Genomic DNA, 17,817 nt, shown 5'->3' with positions numbered 1-17,817 from the left:
GACACAGTACCTAGCAGAGGTGACCTTGAGACAGTACCCAGGAGAGGTGACCTTGAGACAGTACTTAGCAGAGATGACCTTGAGACAGTACCTAGCAGAGGTGACCTTGTGACAGTACCCAACAGAGGTGACCTTGAGACAGTACCCAGCAGAGATGACCTTGAGACAGTACTTAGCAGAGATGACCTTGAGACAGTACCCAGCAGAGGTGACCTTGTGACAGTACCCAGCAGAGGTGACCTTGAGACAGTACTTAGCAGAGATGACCTTGAGACAGTACCTAGCAGAGGTGACCTTGTGACAGTACCCAGCAGAGGTGACCTTGAGACAGTACTTAGCAGAGATGACCTTGAGACAGTACCCAGCAGAGGTGACCTTGAGACAGTACTTAGCAGAGATGACCTTGAGACAGTACCTAGCAGAGGTGACCTTGAGACAGTACCCAGGAGAGGTGACCTTGAGACAGTACTTAGCAGAGATGACCTTGAGACAGTACCCAGCAGAGGTGACCTTGTGACAGTACCCAGCAGAGATGACCTTGAGACAGTACTTAGTTGAGATGACCTTGAGACAGTACCTAGCAGAGGTGATCTTGAGACAGTACCCAGGAGAGGTGACCTTGAGACAGTACCCAGCAGAGGTGACCTTGTGACAGTACCCAGGAGAGGCGACCTTGAGACAGTACCCAGCAGAGGTGACCCTGAAACAGTACTTAGGAGAGGTGATCTTGATACAGTAGCCAGCAGAGGTGACCTTGAGACAGTTCCCAGCAGAAGTGACCTTGAGACAGTACTTAGCAGAGGTGACCTTGAGACAGTACCTAGCAGAGGTGACCTTGAGACAGTACCCAGCAGAGGTGACCTTGAGACAGTACTTAGCAGAGATGACCTTGAGACAGTACCCAGCAGAGGTGACCTTGTGACAGTACCCAGCAGAGATGACCTTGAGACAGTACTTAGCAGAGATGACCTTGAGACAGTACCCAGCAGAGGTGACCTTGTGACAGTACCCAGCAGAGGTGACCTTGAGACAGTACTTAGCAGAGGTGACCTTGAGACAGTACTTAGCAGAGGTGACCTTGAGACAGTACCTAGCAGAGGTGACCTTGAGACAGTACCCAGCAGAGGTGACCTTGAGACAGTACCTAGCAGAGGTGACCTTGAGACAGTACCTAGCAGAGGTGACCTTGAGACAGTACTTAACAGAGGTGACCTTGAGACAGTACCCAGCAGAGGTGACCTTGAGACAGTACCTAGCAGAGGTAACTTTGAGACAGTACTTAGCAGAGGTGACCTTGAGACAGTACTTAGCAGAGGTGACCTTGAGACAGTGCCAAGCAGAGGTGACCTTGAGACAGTACCTAGCAGAGGTGACCTTGAAACAGTACCTAGCAGAGGTGACCTTGAGACAGTACTTAGCATAGGTGACCTTGAGACAGTACCTAGCAGAGGTGACCTTGAGACAGTACTTAACAGAGGTGACCTTGAGACAGTACCCAGCAGAGGTGACCTTGAGACAGTACCTAGCAGATGTAACTTTGAGACAGTACTTAGCAGAGGTGACCTTGAGACAGTACTTAGCAGAGGTGACCTTGAGACAGTGCCAAGCAGAGGTGACCTTGAGACTGTACTTAGCAGAGGTGACTTTGAGACAGTACGAAGCAAAGGTGACCTTGAGAGAGTACTTAGCAGTGGTGACCTTGAGACAGTACCCAGGAGAGGCGACCTTGGGACAGTTCCCAGCAGATATGACCTTGAGACAGTACTTAGCAGAGATAACCTTGAGACAGTACCTAGCAGAGGTGATCTTGAGACAGTACCCAGGAGAGGCGACCTTGGGACAGTTCCCAGCAGATATGACCTTGAGACAGTACTTAGCAGAGATAACCTTGAGACAGTACCTAGCAGAGGTGACCTTAAGACTGTACCCAGCAGAGGTGACCTTGAGACAGTACCCAGCAGAGGTGACCTTGAGACAGTACCCAGCAGAGGTGACCTTGAGACAGTACCCAGCAGATATGACCTTGAGACAGTACTTAGCAGAGATAACCTTGAGACAGTACCTAGCAGAGGTGATCTTGAGACAGTACCCAGGAGAGGTGACCTTGAGACAGTACTTAGCAGAGATGACCTTGAGACAGTACCCAGCAGAGGTGACCTTGTGACAGTACCCAGCAGAGATGACCTTGAGACAGTACTTAGCAGAGATGACCTTGAGACAGTACCTAGCAGAGGTGATCTTGAGACAGTACCCAGGAGAGGTGACCTTGAGACAGTACTTAGCAGAGATGACCATGAGACAGTACCTAGCAGAGGTGACCTTGTGACAGTACCCAGCAGAGATGACCTTGAGACAGTACTTAGCAGAGATGACCTTGAGACAGTACCCAGGAGAGGTGACCTTGAGACAGTACTTAGCAGAGATGACCTTGAGACAGTACCCAGCAGAGGTGACCTTGTGACAGTACCCAGCAGAGATGACCTTGAGACAGTACCCAGCAGAGGTGACCTTGTGACAGTACCCATGAGAGGCGACCTTGAGACAGTACCCAGCAGAGGTGACCTTGTGACAGTACCCAGCAGAGATGACCTTGAGACAGTACCCAGCAGAGGTGACCTTGTGACAGTACCCAGGAGAGGCGACCTTGAGACAGTACCCAGCAGAGGTGACCTTGTGACAGTACCCAGGAGAGGCGACCTTGAGACAGTACCCAGCAGAGATGACCTTGAGACAGTACTTAGCAGAGATGACCTTGAGACAGTACCCAGCAGAGGTGACCTTGAGACAGTTCCCAGCAGAAGTGACCTTGAGACAGTACTTAGCAGAGGTGACCTTGAGACAGTACCTAGCAGAGGTGACCTTGAGACAGTACCTAGCAGAGGTTACCTTGAGACAGTACTTAACAGAGGTGACCTTGAGACAGTACCCAGCAGAGGTGACCTTGAGACAGTACCTAGCAGAGGTAACTTTGAGACAGTACTTAGCAGAGGTGACCTTGAGACAGTACTTAGCAGAGGTGACCTTGAGACAGTGCCAAGCAGAGGTGACCTTGAGACAGTACCTAGCAGAGGTGACCTTGAAACAGTACCTAGCAGAGGTGACCTTGAGACAGTACTTAGCATAGGTGACCTTGAGACAGTGCCAAGCAGAGGTGACCTTGAGACTGTACTTAGCAGAGGTGACTTTGAGACAGTACGAAGCAAAGGTGACATTGAGACAGTAATTAGCAGAGGTGACCTTGAGAGAGTACTTAGCAGTGGTGACCTTGAGACAGTACCCAGGAGAGGCGACCTTGGGACAGTTCCCAGCAGAGGTGACCTTAAGACTGTACCCAGCAGAGGTGACCTTGAGACAGTACCCAGCAGAGGTGACCTTGAGACAGTACCCAGCAGAGGTGACCTTGAGACAGTACCCAGCAGAGGTGACCTTGAGACAGTACCCAGCAGAGGTGACCTTTAGACAGTACCCAGCAGAGGTGACCTTGAGACAGTACCAAGCAGAGGTGACCTTGAGACAGTACCCAGCAGAGGTGACCTTGAGACAGTACCCAGCAGAGGTGACATTTGAGACAGTACCCAGCAGAGGTGACCTTGAGACAGTACCCAGCAGAGGTGACCTTGAGACAGTACCCAGCAGAGGTAACCTTGAGAAAGTACTCAGCAGAGGTGACCTTGAGACAGTACCCAGCAGAGGTGACCTTGAGACAGTACCCAGCAGAGGTGACCTTGAGACAGTACCCAGCAGAGGTGACCTTGAGACAGTACCCAGCAGAGGTGACCTTGAGACAGTACCCAGCAGAGGTGACCTTGAGACAGTACCCAGCAGAGGTGACCTTGGGACAGTACCCAGCAGAGGTGACCTTGAGATAGTACCCAGCAGAGGTGACCTTGAGACAGTACCCAGCAGAGGTGACCATAGATGCCCCAGGCTTATGTGTCTTGACCAGCCATAGATGCCCCAGGCTTATGTGTCTTGACCAGCCACAGATGCCCCAGGCTTATGTGTCTTGACCAGCCATAGATGCCTCAGGCTTATGTGTCTTCACCAGCCATAGATGCCCCAGGCTTATGTGTCTTGACCAGCAATAGATGCCCCAGGCTTATGTGTCTTGACCAGCCATAGATGCTCCAGGCTTATGTGTCTTGACCAGCCATAGATGCCCCAGGCTTATGTGTCTTGACCAGCCATAGATGCCCCAGGCTTATGTGTCTTGACTAGCCATAGATGCCCCAGGCTTATGTGTCTTAACCAGCCATAGATGCCCCAGGCTTATGTGTCTTGACCAGCCACAGATGCCCCAGGCTTATGTGTCTTGACCAGCCATAGATGCCCTAGGCTTATGTGTCTTGACCAGCCATAGATGCCCCAGGTTTATGTGTCTTGACCAGCCATAGATGCCCCTGGCTTATGTGTCTTGACCATAACTTGACTTGATAGAATTCTATGTCCAAGCAACAAAAATTAGGCAAGAAAGAGAAGTGTGGGCAGACTGCATTTTCTTGGACTGTCAGAAAGCCTTTGACACAGTACCCCATAAAATTCTGTTATAAAAGTTTTAGCATCAGGCAGGAGTTAAATGTAAGGTGCTCCAGTGGATCAGGGAATATCTAAGCAACAGGAAACAGCGAATAACTGGCAAGAGAGAGACATCAGAGTGGCGTGATGTCACCAGCGGGGTCACACAGGGCTCTGTACTTGGACCCATCCTGTTATTAATATATGTAAACGACTTTCCTGAGGGTATAGACTCATTCCCTTCAATGTTGGCTGAAGATGCAAAAATTATGAGAAGAATAAAGACAGATGAAGATAGACAGAAACTACAGGACGACCTGGAAAAACTGGAGAGATGGTCTAGAAAATGGCTACTAAAGTTCAACTCTGGAAAGTGTAAAGTAATGAAATTAGGCGAAGGGAGCAGAAGGCTGAACACAAGGTACCATCTGGGAGGTGAAATCCTACAAGAGTCAAATAGAGAGAAAGACCTGGGGGTTGATATGACACCGAACCTGTCCCCAGAGGCCCACATCAAAAGGATATCATCAGTGACATATTCTAGACGGGCCAACATAAGAACTGCCTTTTGAAATTTGTGTAAGGAATCGTTCAGGACCCTGCATACCACTTATGTCAGACCAGTTCCGGAATATGCAACTCCAGCTTGGAGTCCATACCAAGTTAAACACAAGGCAAAGTTTGAGAAGATTCAGCGGTATGCCACCAGACTTGTCCCGGAACTGAGAGGTAAGAGCTACGAGGAAAGGCTAAAGGAGCTGAACCTCACGTCCCCTGGAAAACAGAAGAGTAAGGGAAGACATGATAACCACCTGGGAGCCGGTCGGCCGAGCGGACAGCACGCTGGACTCGTGATCCTGTGGTCCTGGGTTCGATCCCAGGCGCCGGCGAGAAACATTGGGCAGAGTTTCTTTCACCCTATGCCGCTGTTACCTAGCAGTAAAATAGGTACTTGGGTGTTAGTCAGCTGTCACAGGCTGCTTCCTGGGGGTGGAGGCCTGGTCGAGGACCGGGCCGCGGGGACACTAAAAAGCCCCGAAATCATCTCAAGATAACCTCAAGATAACCACCTGCAAAATTCTCAGAGGAATTTACAGGGTGGACAAAGACAAACTCTTCAGCACGGGTGGAACACGAACAAGGGGACACAGGGGAAAACTTAGTACCCAAATGAGCCACAGAGACATTTGAAAGAACTTTTTCAGTGTCAGAGTAGTAAACAAGTGCAATGCATTAGGAAGTGATGTGGTGGAGGCTGACGCCATACACAGTTTCAAATGTAGATATCTTAGAGCTCAGTAGGCTCAGGAATCTGTACACCAGTTGATTGATAGTTGAGAGGCGGGACCAAAGAGCCAGAGCTCAACCTCCGCAAGCACAACTAGGCGAGTACAACTAGGTGAGTTCACACACACACACACACTTAAGAGGAGGGTCATAACCTCGTAGACTGAGAGTCCTGACCTCGTAGACTGAGGGTCATGACCTCGTAGACTGAGGGTCATGACCTCGTAGACTGAGGGTCCTGACCTCGTAGACTGAGGGTCATGACCTCGTAGACTGAGGGTCATGACCTCGTAGACTGAGGGTCCTGACCTCGTAGACTGAGAGTCCTGACCTCGTAGACTGAGAGTCCTGACCTCAGTGACTGAGGGTCATGACCTCGTAGACTGAGGGTCATGACCTCGTAGACTGAGGGTCATGACCTCGTAGACTGAGAGTCCTGACCTCGTAGACTGAGAGTCCTGACCTCGTAGACTAAGAGTCCTGACCTCGTAGACTGAGGCTCTCTGTGACTATATGTATACCTGATGTATATTGTCACTTGTGTGAAGAGAACCTGGCGAGGATTTTAATATACATGTTTAACGACAGCCCCGCTCCTGTCCCAGGTAAGTCCACTACGGGCTCACCATAGCCCGTGCTACTTGGAACGTTTAGTTCCCAGTAGCTGAATCCTAATCAACAAACAACAACATGATTAACATTATGGAAACTCTGGTCAAGTTGTCTTCTCTGTCTTAACCATATTGTCTGTAATATTGATTTAACATTGTTAAAAATGCTTAACAGCATTAATCATCTTGTGTTTATCATTGATGCAACATTGATGAGAATGTTTTACAACATTAATCATGTTGTATTTAGCACTGATATAACATTCAGCAAAAGCTCAAAAACAATAATCACATTGTGTTTATACCAAGACATTACGTCGAGAAAACAACGCATCAATAACTATGTTTAACAAACCCAAAACACAAGACAAAATATTCAGATAATTAGTCACGGGAAATTTGTCTCAAGAACAGTTCCATAATTCTTGTTTATATGTGAATGTTACAGTTTGTAGTTCATAATTATGTTCTTTACGTTGTTACTGAGTGAACAGCGGGTAGTTATGTTGTTAAGTGGAGTATACTATTGAGCTGGTGTATACTCACAGATGTATACCTCACTTCTTGGCATATATCTTGAGGTTATCTTGAGAGGATTTCGGGGCTTAGCGTCCCCGCGGCCCAGTCCTCGACCAGGCCTCCTTCTTGTTACACACCTCCAGGAAGCAACCCGTAGTAGCTGCCTAACTCCCAGGCACCTATTTACGGCTAGGTGAACAGATGCATCAGGGTGAAAGAAACTCTGCCCATTTGTTTCCGCCTTCACCGGGGATCGAACTTGAAACCTCAGGACGACGAATCCCGAGCGCTATCCATTCAGCTGTCAGACCCCCTATTCACCACCATATAGACTGAGATGTATACCCCACTTCCCTGTATATATATACACTGAAATGTATACCCCACTTCCCTGTGTATATATACACTGAGATGTATACCCCACTTCCCTGTGTATATATACACTGAGATGTATACCCCACTTCCCTGTGTATATATACACTGAGATGTATACCCCACTTCCCTGTGTATATACACCGAGATGTATACCTAACTTCCCTGTATATATACACTGAAATGTATACCCAACTTCCCGGTGTATATACACCGAGATGTATACCCCACTTCCTTGTGTATATATATATACACTGAGATGTATACCCAACTTCCCTGTGTATATACACTGAGATGTATACCCAACTTCCCTGTGTATATATATATACACTGAGATGTATACCCAACTTCCCGGTGAATATACACTGAGATGTATACCCCACTTCCTTGTGTATATACACTGAGATGTATACCCCACTTCCTGGTGTATATACAATGAGATGTATACCCCACTTCCCGGTGTATATACACCGAGATGTATACCCCACTTCCTTGTGTATATACACCGAGATGTATACCCAACTTCCTGGTGTATATACAATGAGATGTATACCCCACTTCCCGGTGTATATACACCGAGATGTATACCCAACTTCCTGGTGTATATACACCGAGATGTATACCCAACTTCATGGTGTATATATATATACACCGGGATGTATACCCCACTTCCCTGTGTATATACACTGAGATGTATACCCAACTTCCCTGTGTATATACACTGAGATGTATACCCAACTTCCCTGTGTATATACACTGAGATGTATACCCCACTTCCCTGTGTATATACACTGAGATGTATACCCAACTTCCTGGTGTATATACACTGAGATGTATACCCAACTTCCTGGTGTATATACACCGGGATGTATACCCAACTTCCTGGTGTATATACACTGAGATGTATACTCCACTTCCCTGTGTATATACACCGGGATGTATACCCAACTTCCTGGTGTATATACACTGAGATGTATACCCAACTTCCTGGTGTATATACACTGAGAGTTTACTATAACTATGACTTTGTTTTGGGCTGAAGTATAAAACTATGGACGTGGCTTTAATTATAATAATAATACACAGAGAAGGGATGGGAACTATGAGGAAGAATCGCCAAGCCATTACGACTATATAAATAAAAATAAAGAGAGTAATCACACTAACATGACTGCATCAATGAGAAAATCCATACGACCCGTGATGCACAGCACATAGGTTCGAATCCTCATTACGGCTCCTGTGGATTTTCTCAATAATAATGATACTTATAAATTGTCATTTATACTTGTAATGTTGGAAATAAACATTTAATTCACCTGGGCTGTCGGAGACTTGAACCGCGGACCCCACGCATGTGATGCCGAAGCTCTACCGACTGGGCTATCGAGTAGTCATAATAAGGAAAGAGTCCATAGGCAACTTCTGCTACCATGCTGGAGTTTTCGCCTTCCCCTGACTACTATTGAAGCTCTGAGGAGTTAGTGATCCTCGCTCGCCCACGTCATATAAATTGACGCCCGCGTCAGTTTACATGACGCGGGCGTCATCACCAAGCCCAAGTCGGGCAGGTGTGACAGTCACCAGTCGTGGTGAATACTGACAACGGTTAAGACATCTGTTTACCAACATTAACACAGAACTAACCTTGGACCTGTGGTAACTGTGGAGAGTGTTGATGACCTGGAGATGACCTGCCCGCAGTGCCAGGTCAGCAGGGGTCTCCCCAGCCCAGGTCAGGACGTGTGGGTACACCGAGCACGCCTCCAGGAGGACCTTCACCACCTGGGCCGGGCCGAGCTCCGCCGCCCAGTGGAGGGGAGTCCTGCCAGTGTGGTCCTGCTGGTGGCCGTCACACACCAGGGGGATGCTGCCCGCAAGACGTCCAGTATTTCCCTCCCTGATCCCCTGTCGCAATACTGCATACTCTACTTCACACTGTCTCCAACACTGTCCCTGTAACAGTCAGAAATAAATTTGTTGTAACTACAATGTCCAAACATGATTAACATTTCCACGAGAATAATCACAATAAACCGTCTGTTTAACTGTGTTAATAAAAATTGGATGATATGTGATCATTTATCATGACTATAGGAACCTGTGTGAAATATTTATTTGAACCTTACAAGGCAATACTCATGTCTTGGCTGGACCACGTGATACGAACTCCAGAGGTGAGTGGCCGTCAGAGTTAAGAACAGTGGCCGTCAGAGTTAAGAACAGTGGCCGTCAGAGTTAAGAACAGTGGCCGTCAGAGTTAACAACAGTGACCACCAGAGTTAAGAACAGTGACCGCCAGAGTTAAGAACAGTGACCGCCAGAGTTAAGAACAGTGACCGCCAGAGTTAAGAACAGTGACCGCCAGAGTTAAGAACAGTGACCGCCAGAGTTAAGAACAGTGACCGCCAGAGTTAAGAACAGTGGACGTCAGAGTTAAGAACAGTGACCGCCAGAGTTAAGAACAGTGGCCGTCAGAGTTAAGAACAGTGACCGCCAGAGTTAAGAACAGTGGCCGTCAGAGTTAAGAACAGTGACCGCCAGAGTTAAGAACAGTGGCCGTCAGAGTTAAGAACAGTGGAAGTCAGAGTTAAGAACAGTGGCCGTCAGAGTTAGGAACAGTGGCCGTCAGAGTTAAGACCAGTGGCCGTCAGAGTTAAGAACAGTGGCCGTCAGAGTTAAGAACAGTGACCACCAGAGTTAAGAACAGTGGCCGTCAGAGTTAAGAACAGTGACCGCCAGAGTTAAGAACAGTGGACATCAGAGTTAAGAACAGTGACCGCCAGAGTTAAGAACAGTGGCCGTCAGAGTTAAGAACAGTGACCGCCAGAGTGAAGAACAGTGGCCGTCAGAGTTAAGAACAGTGGCCATCAGAGTTAAGAACAGTGGCGCCAGAGTTAAGAACAGTGACCGCCAGAGTTAAGAACAGTGGCCGTCAGAGTTAAGAACAGTGACCGCCAGAGTTAAGAACAGTGGTCGTCAGAGTTAAGAACAGTGGCCATCAGAGTTAAGAACAGTGGCGCCAGAGTTAAGAACAGTGACCGCCAGAGTTAAGAACAGTGGCCGTCAGAGTTAAGAACAGTGACCGCCAGAGTTAAGAACAGTGACCGCCAGAGTTAAGAACAGTGGCAGCCAGAGTTAAGAACAGTTACCGCCAGAGTTAAGAACAGCGGCCGTCAGAGTTAAGAACAGCGGCCGTCAGAGTTAAGAACAGTGACCGCCTGAGTTAAGAACAGTGGCCGTCAGAGTTAAGAACAGTGACCGCCTGAGTTAAGAACAGTGGCCGCCACAGTTAAGAACAGTGGCCGGCAGAGTTAAGAACAGTGGCCGCCACAGTTAAGAACAGTGGCCGCCACAGTTAAGAACAGTGGCCGCCAGAGTTAAAAACAGTGGCAGCCAGAGTTAATAACAGTTACCGCCAGAGTTAAGAACAGTGGCAGCCATAGTTAAGAACAGTGGCCGCAAGAATTAAGAACAGCGGCCGCCAGAGTTAAGAACAGCGGCCGCCAGAGTTAAGAACAGCGGCCGCCAGAGTTAAGAACAGTGGCCGCCAGAGTTAAGACCATTGGCCGCCAGAGTTAAGAACAGCGGCCGCCAGAGTTAAGAACAGTGACAGCCATAGTTAAGAACAGCGGCCGCCAGAGTTAAGAACAGTGACAGCCATAGTTAAGAACAGCGGCCGCCAGAGTTAAGAACAGTGGCCGCCAGAGTTAAGACCATTGGCCGCCAGAGTTAAGAACAGCGGCCGCCAGAGTTAAGAACAGCGGCCGCCAGAGTTAAGAACAGTGGCCGCCGGAGTTAAGACCATTGGCCGCCAGAGTTAAGAACAGCGGCCGCCAGAGTTAAGAACAGTGACAGCCATAGTTAAGAACAGTGGCCGCCAGAGTTAAGAACAGTGGCCGTCATAGTTAAGAACAGTGGCCGCCAGAATTAAGAACAGTGGCCGCCAGAGTTAAGAACAGTGGCAGCCAGAGTTAAGAACAGTTACCGCCAGAGTTAAGAACAGTGGCCGCCACAGTTAAGAACAGTGGCCGCCAGAGTTAAGAACAGTGGCCGTCATAGTTAAGAACAGTGGCCGCCAGAATTAAGAACAGTGGCCGCCAGAGTTAAGAACAGTGGCAGCCAGAGTTAAGAACAGTTACCGCCAGAGTTAAGAACAGTGGCAGCCAGAGTTAAGAACAGCGGCCGCCAGAGTTAAGAACAGCGGCCGCCAGAGTTAAGAACAGCGGCCGCCAGAGTTAAGAACAGTGGCCACCAGAGTTAAGAACAATGGCCACCAGAGTTAAGAAAAGTGGCCACAAGAGTTAAGAATAGAGGACACTAGAGTTAAGAACAGCGGACGACAGAGTTAAGACCATTTGCTGCCAGAGATAAGAACATCGGCCGCCGGAGTTAAGAACATTGGCCACCAGAGTTAAGAACAATGGACGCCAGAGTTAAGAACAGTGGCTGCAATAGTTAAGAACAGTAGCCGCAGGAGTTAAGAACAGTGGCCGCCAGAGTTAAGAACAGTAGCCGCCACAGTTAAGAACAGTGGCCGCCAGAGGTAAGAACAGTGGCAACCAGAGTTAAGAACAGTGGCCGCCAGAGGTAAGAACAGTGGCTGTCAGAGATAAGAACAGTGGTCACAAGAGTAAAGAACAGTGGCGGTCAGAGTTAAGAACAGTGGCTGCAATAGTTAAGAACAGTGGCCAAAATAGTTAAGAACAGTGTCCAACAGAGTTAAGAACAGTGGCCGCTACAGTTAAGAACAGTGGCCAAAATAGTTAAGAACAGTGTCCAACAGAGTTAAGAACAGTAGCCGCCACAGTTAAGAACAGTGGCCAAAATAGTTAAGAACAGCAGCCGCCAGAGCTAAGAACAGTGGCCGTCAGAGTTAGGAAAAGTGGCCGCCAGAGTTAAGAACAGTGGCCGCCAGAGTTAAGAACAGTGGCCGCCAGAGTTAAGAACAGTGGCCTCCAGAGTTGAGAACAGTGGCCGCCAGAGTGAAGAACATTTGCCGCCAGAGTTAAGAACAGTGGCCGCCAGAGTTAAGAACAGTGGCCTCCAGAGTTAAGAACAGTGGCCTCCAGAGTTGAGAACAGTGGCCGCCAGAGTGAAGAACATTTACCGCCAGAGTTAAGAACAGTGGCCGCCAGGTTCATGAACAATGACAACCAGGGTGAAGAATAGTAGCCGACAGAGTTAAGAACAGTGGCCATCACAGTTAAGAACAATTGCTGCCAGAGATAAGAACAGTGGCCGCCAAAGATAAAAACAGTGGCCGCAATAGTTAGGAACAGAAGGTTAACACTTCTCTGGATTTTCCTCTTGGAATTACGGGCGTTTTGCCTAACCTCTTGTCGGATCACGACGTAAATTTACGGACCGTGTTTTATATTGGGTATTTACTACCTGATCGACTTGGGGTTTGTATGAATATGTTTGCCATTAAATTGTTGTTTTCTCTAAAAGGCACAGAGCCTATTTGAGAAAACGGCCGTGTATTGTAACTTAGAGGAGAGACTATTGAGTTGGTGACACAACGAGGGTAATCGCACACTCCACACACTCATGTGTTGGCCGCGATCATGATTCTACATTTATATGCATATGTCTGTGTAGAGAATTTTATTCCGAACACTATACAAACAAAAAAAACGGTGTGAATCAAGTATAAACTTGAAAAAACATGAGCAAAGTAAAAACTTTTTACGCTCACGGGTACAAACACGCGTAAGATTCGCGTAAGATTTTATTCGCCGCAAACTTGTTTGACGCTCTGTTGGCCAATTCTACCCATGTTCTTATAGAACTTTCTATTGCGAACACATTGCAATAAAAATGAAATACGTAGCTTGAGAAATAATGCCAGGACAGTGAAATAAGTATAAACTTTCAAAGCGCTGCATCACAGCGGTGTCGTCGCTGCTGAAATCACGGCGAACGCTTCGCCCAGTTCCCACACTCGTGCAGAACATAATTAGACATTGATAGGCATATGTCTGGGTGGGGAATTTTATTGCGAGTTCAGTGATATCAAAATAAGCGCTGTAGGATGACTGTGAGGCTTCCAACAAACGAAAGAGTATGAACATTTACTTCCTGTTTGGGTGTCACGGCGAGTCATCTTCGTGTTTATTTACTTAGTGGTGGGATAGCAAATGCTTTGGTGACATTTTATGCATATGATCTTGTAGAGAATTTTATTGCCAACGCATTGATACCAAAATGAAAAACGTAGCTCGTGAATTGATGTTAGGAGCAGGAAAAGATTATACACTTTTTTGTGTTTACGCTTGAGCGCGCAGAACGCCGCGCGCACAAGGTGCTTTTTTTTTCAGGAGTGCCGCACGCACTAAAGTGTTAAGAACAGTAGCCACCAGAGAAAAGAACATTGTCGGTCAGAGTTAAGAATAGTGGCCGCCAGGGGTTAAGAACAGTGGCCGCCAGAGTTAAGAACAGTGGCCGTCAGAGTTAAGAACAGAACCGCCAAGATTAAGAACAGTTGCCAGCAGAGTAAAGAACAGTAGCTGTCAGAGCTAAGAACAGTGGCTGCCATATTTAAGAACAGTGGCCGTCAGAGTGAGGAACAGTGGCCGCCACAGTTAAGAAAAGTGGCCAGAAAAGGTAAGAACAGTGGCTGCAATAATTAAGAATAGTGGCCACATGAGTTAAGAACAGTAGCCGCAATAGTTAGGAACAGTGGCCGCCAGAGTTAAGAACAGTGCCGCCAGAGTTAACAACAGTGGCCATCAGTGTTAAGAACAGTGGCCGCTAGAGTTAAGAACAGTGGCCGCAATAGTTAAGAACAGTGGCCGTCAGAGTTAAGAACAGTGGCGCCAATAGTTACGAACAGAGGTCGCCAAAGTTAAGAACAGTGGCCGTCAGAGTTAAGAACAGTGGCGCCAATAGTTACGAACAGAGGTCGCCAAAGTTAAGAACAGTGGCCGCCAGAGTTAAGAACAGTGGCCGCCAGAGTTAAGAACATTAACCGCCAAAGTTAAGAACAGTTGCTGCTAACGTTAGGAACAGTGGCCGCCAGAGTTAAGAATAGTGGCCGCAATAGTTAAGAACAGTGGCTGCCAGAGTTAAGAACAGTGGCCTTCAGAGTTGAGAACAGTGGCCGCCAGAGTTAAGAAGAGTGATCACAATAGTTAAGAACAGAGCCCGCCCGAGTTAAGAACAGTGGCCGCCATAGTTATGAACGGTGTCCGACAGAGTTATAAACAGTGTCCACTAGAGTTAAAAACAGTGGCCTCCTGAGTTAAGAACAGTGGCCGCTGGAGTGGAGAACATTGGACACCAGGGTCAAGAACACTTTCCCCAAGAATTAAGAACAGTTGCTGCCAGAGTTAAGAACAGTGACCATCAGAGTTAAGAACAGTGGCCGCAATAGTTAAGGACAATAGGTTAAGAACAGTTGGCTCCAGAGTAAATATTATCGGTTGTCAGAGTTAAGAACAGAGGCGGTCAGAGTAAAGAACAGTGGCCGCCAGAGTTAAGAACAGTTGCCGCCAGAGTTAAGGACAGTTGCCGTCAGAGCCTAGAACAGTGCCCATCAGAATATAGAACAGTGACTGCCAGAGATAAGAACAGTGGTCGCCAGAGTTAAGAACAGTGGCCGCAATAGTTAAGAACCGAGGGTTAAGAACAGGTACCACCAGAGAAAAGAACATCGGTTGTCAGAGATAAGAACAATGGTCACGAGAGTAAAGAACATTGGCGGTCAGAGTTAAGAACAGTTTCCGCCAGAGTTAAAATAGTGGCCGCATTAGTTAACAACAGTGGCCGCCAGAGTTAAGAACATTGGCCACCAGAGTTAAGAACAGTGGCCGCCAGAGTTGAGAACAGTGGCCGCCAGAGTTAAGAACAGTGGCCGCCAGAGTTGAGAACAGTGGCCGCCAGAGTTAGGAACAGTGGCCGCAATAGTTAAGAACAGTGGCCGCAATAGTTAAGAACCGAGGGTTAAGAACAGGTACCACCAGAGAAAAGAACATCTGTTGTCAGAGATAAGAACAATGGTCACGAGAGTAAAGAACATTGGCGGTCAGAGTTAAGAACAGTTTCCGCCAGAGTTAAAATAGTGGCCGCATTAGTTAAAAACAGTGGCCGCCAGAGTTAAGAACATTGGCCACCAGAGTTAAGAACAGTGGCCGCCAGAGTTGAGAACAGTGGCCGCCAGAGTTAAGAACAGTGGCCGCAATAGTTAAGAACAGTGGCCGCAATAGTTAAGAACCGAGGGTTAAGAACAGGTACCACCAGAGAAAAGAACATCTGTTGTCAGAGATAAGAACAATGGTCACGAGAGTAAAGAACATTGGCGGTCAGAGTTAAGAACAGTTTCCGCCAGAGTTAAAATAGTGGCCGCATTAGTTAAAAACATTGGCCACCAGAGTTAAGAACATTGGCCACCAGAGTTAAGAACAGTGGCCGCCAGAGTTGAGAACAGTGGCCGCCAGAGTTAAGAACAGTGGCCCCAATAGTTACGAACAGAGGTCGCCAAAGTTAAGAACCGTGGCCGCCAGAGTTAAGAACAGTGGTTGCCAGATTAAAGAACAGAGGCCGCACGAGTTAAGAACAGTGTCCGCCAGAGTTAAGAACAGTGGCCGCCTGAGTTAAGAACATTAACCGGCAAAGTTAAGAACAGTTGCTGCTAACGTTAAGAACAGTGGCCGCCAGAGTTAAGAACAGTGGCCTTCAGAGTTAAGAACAGTGGCCGCCAGAGTTAAGAACAGTGGCCTTCAGAGTTAAGAACAGTGGCCGCCAGAGTTAAGAACAGTGGTCACAATAGTTAAGAACAGTGTCTGCCAAAGTTAAGAACAGTGGCCGCCAAAGATAAGAACAGTGTCAGCCAAAGTTAAGAACAGTGGCCGCCAGAGTTAAGAACAGTGGTCGCCAGAGTAAAGAACAGAGGCCGCACGAGTTAAGAACAGTGGCCGCCAGAGTTAAGAACAGTGGCCGCCAGAGTTAAGAACATTAACCGCCAAAGTTAAGAACATTAACTGCCAAAAATTGGAACAGTTGCTGCTAACGTTAAGAACAGTGGCCGCAATAGTTAAGAACAGTAGCCGCCATAGTTATGAACAGTGGCCGCCAGAGTTAAGAACAGTGGCCGCCAGAGTTAAGAACAGTGGCCGCCAGAGTAAATAACAGTTGCCACCAGAGTAAATAACAATTGCTGTCAGAGTTAAGAACAGTGGTCACAATAGTTAAGAACAGTGTCCACCAGAGTTAAGAACAGTGGCCGCCAGAGTTATGAACGGTGTCCGCCAGAGTTAAGAACAGTGGCTGCCAGAGTTAAGAGCAGTGGCCGCCAGAGTTAAGAGCAGTGGCTGCCAGAGTAAAGAACTATGGCCACCATAGATAAAAACAGTGGCAGCCAAAGTTAGGATCAGTGGCCTCCATAAATTCAGAATAGTGGCCGCCAGAGTTAAGAACAGTGGCAACCAATGTGAAGAACAGTGGCCGCTAGAGTGAAGAACATTGGCCACCAGGACAAGAACAGTTTCCGCCAGAATTAAGAACAGTTGCCACCAGAGCCAAGAACAGTGGCCAACAGCATTTAGAACAGTGACAGCCAGAGATAAGAACAGTGCTCGCCAGAGCTAAGAAAGTGGCCGCAATAGTTAAGAACAGAGGGTTAAGAACAGTTGCCACCAGAGAAAAGAACATCGGCTGTCAGAGAAAAGAACAGTGGTCACCAGAGTAAAAAACATTGGCGGTCAGAGTTAAGAACAGTGGCCACCAGAGTTAAGAACAGTGGCCGCCAGAGTTAAGAACAGCGACCGCGAGAGTGAAGAACATTGGCTGCCAAAGTTAAAAACAGTGGCCACTAGAGTTAAGAACAATGGCCGCAAGAGGGAAGAACAGTGGTCGCCAGAGTTAAGAACAGTTGCCATCAGAGTTAAAAACAGTGGCCGCCAGAGTTAAGACCAGTGGCCGCAATAGTTAAGAACAGTTACCGCCAGAGGTAAGAACAGTGGCCCCAATAGTTACGAACAGAGGTCGCCAAAGTTAAGAACAGTGGCCGCCAGAGTAAAGAACAGAGGCCCTAGAGTTAAGAACAGTGGCCGCTAAAGTTAAGAACAGTGGCCGCCAGAGTTAAGAACAGTGGCCGCCAGAGCTAAGAAAAGTGGACGCCAAAGTTTAGAACAGTGGCCACCAGAGTTAAGAACAGTGGCCCCAATAGTTATGAACAGAGGTCGTCAAAGTTAAGAACCGTGGCTGCCAGAGTTAAGAACAGTGGTCGCCAGAGTAAAGAACAATTGCCGCCAGAGGTAAGAACAGTGACCGCCAGAGTTAAGAACAGTGGCCGCAAAAGTTAGGAACAGTGGCTGCCAAAGTTAAGAACACTGGCCACCAGAGTTAAGAACAACGGCCGCAAGAGGTAAGAACAGTGGCCGCCAGCGTTAAGAACAGTGGCGACCAGAGTAAAGAACAGTTGCCACCAGAGTAAAGAACAATGGCTGTCAGAGTTAAGAACAGTGGCCACAAGAGTTAAGAACACTGGCCGCCAGAGTTAAGAACAACG

General features: G+C 47.7%; 1 protein-coding gene across 1 annotated transcript in view; it reads right to left on the bottom strand.

Moving 5' to 3' along the window:
* LOC123752753 (ankyrin-1) overlaps nucleotides 1–17,817 on the bottom strand; it is a 193,772-nt gene that overhangs the window by 82,758 nt on the left and 93,197 nt on the right. The window contains exon 2 of the mRNA XM_069304666.1: nucleotides 8,952–9,260. Coding sequence (XP_069160767.1) covers nucleotides 8,952–9,260 — 309 coding nt within the window. The remainder of the gene's footprint in view (nucleotides 1–8,951; nucleotides 9,261–17,817) is intronic.

The sequence above is a fragment of the Procambarus clarkii genome, chromosome 5, assembly GCF_040958095.1.
Source record: "Procambarus clarkii isolate CNS0578487 chromosome 5, FALCON_Pclarkii_2.0, whole genome shotgun sequence".
NCBI classification, from domain to species: Eukaryota; Metazoa; Arthropoda; class Malacostraca; order Decapoda; family Cambaridae; genus Procambarus; species Procambarus clarkii.
This window is presented reverse-complemented; position numbering and strand designations above follow the sequence as displayed.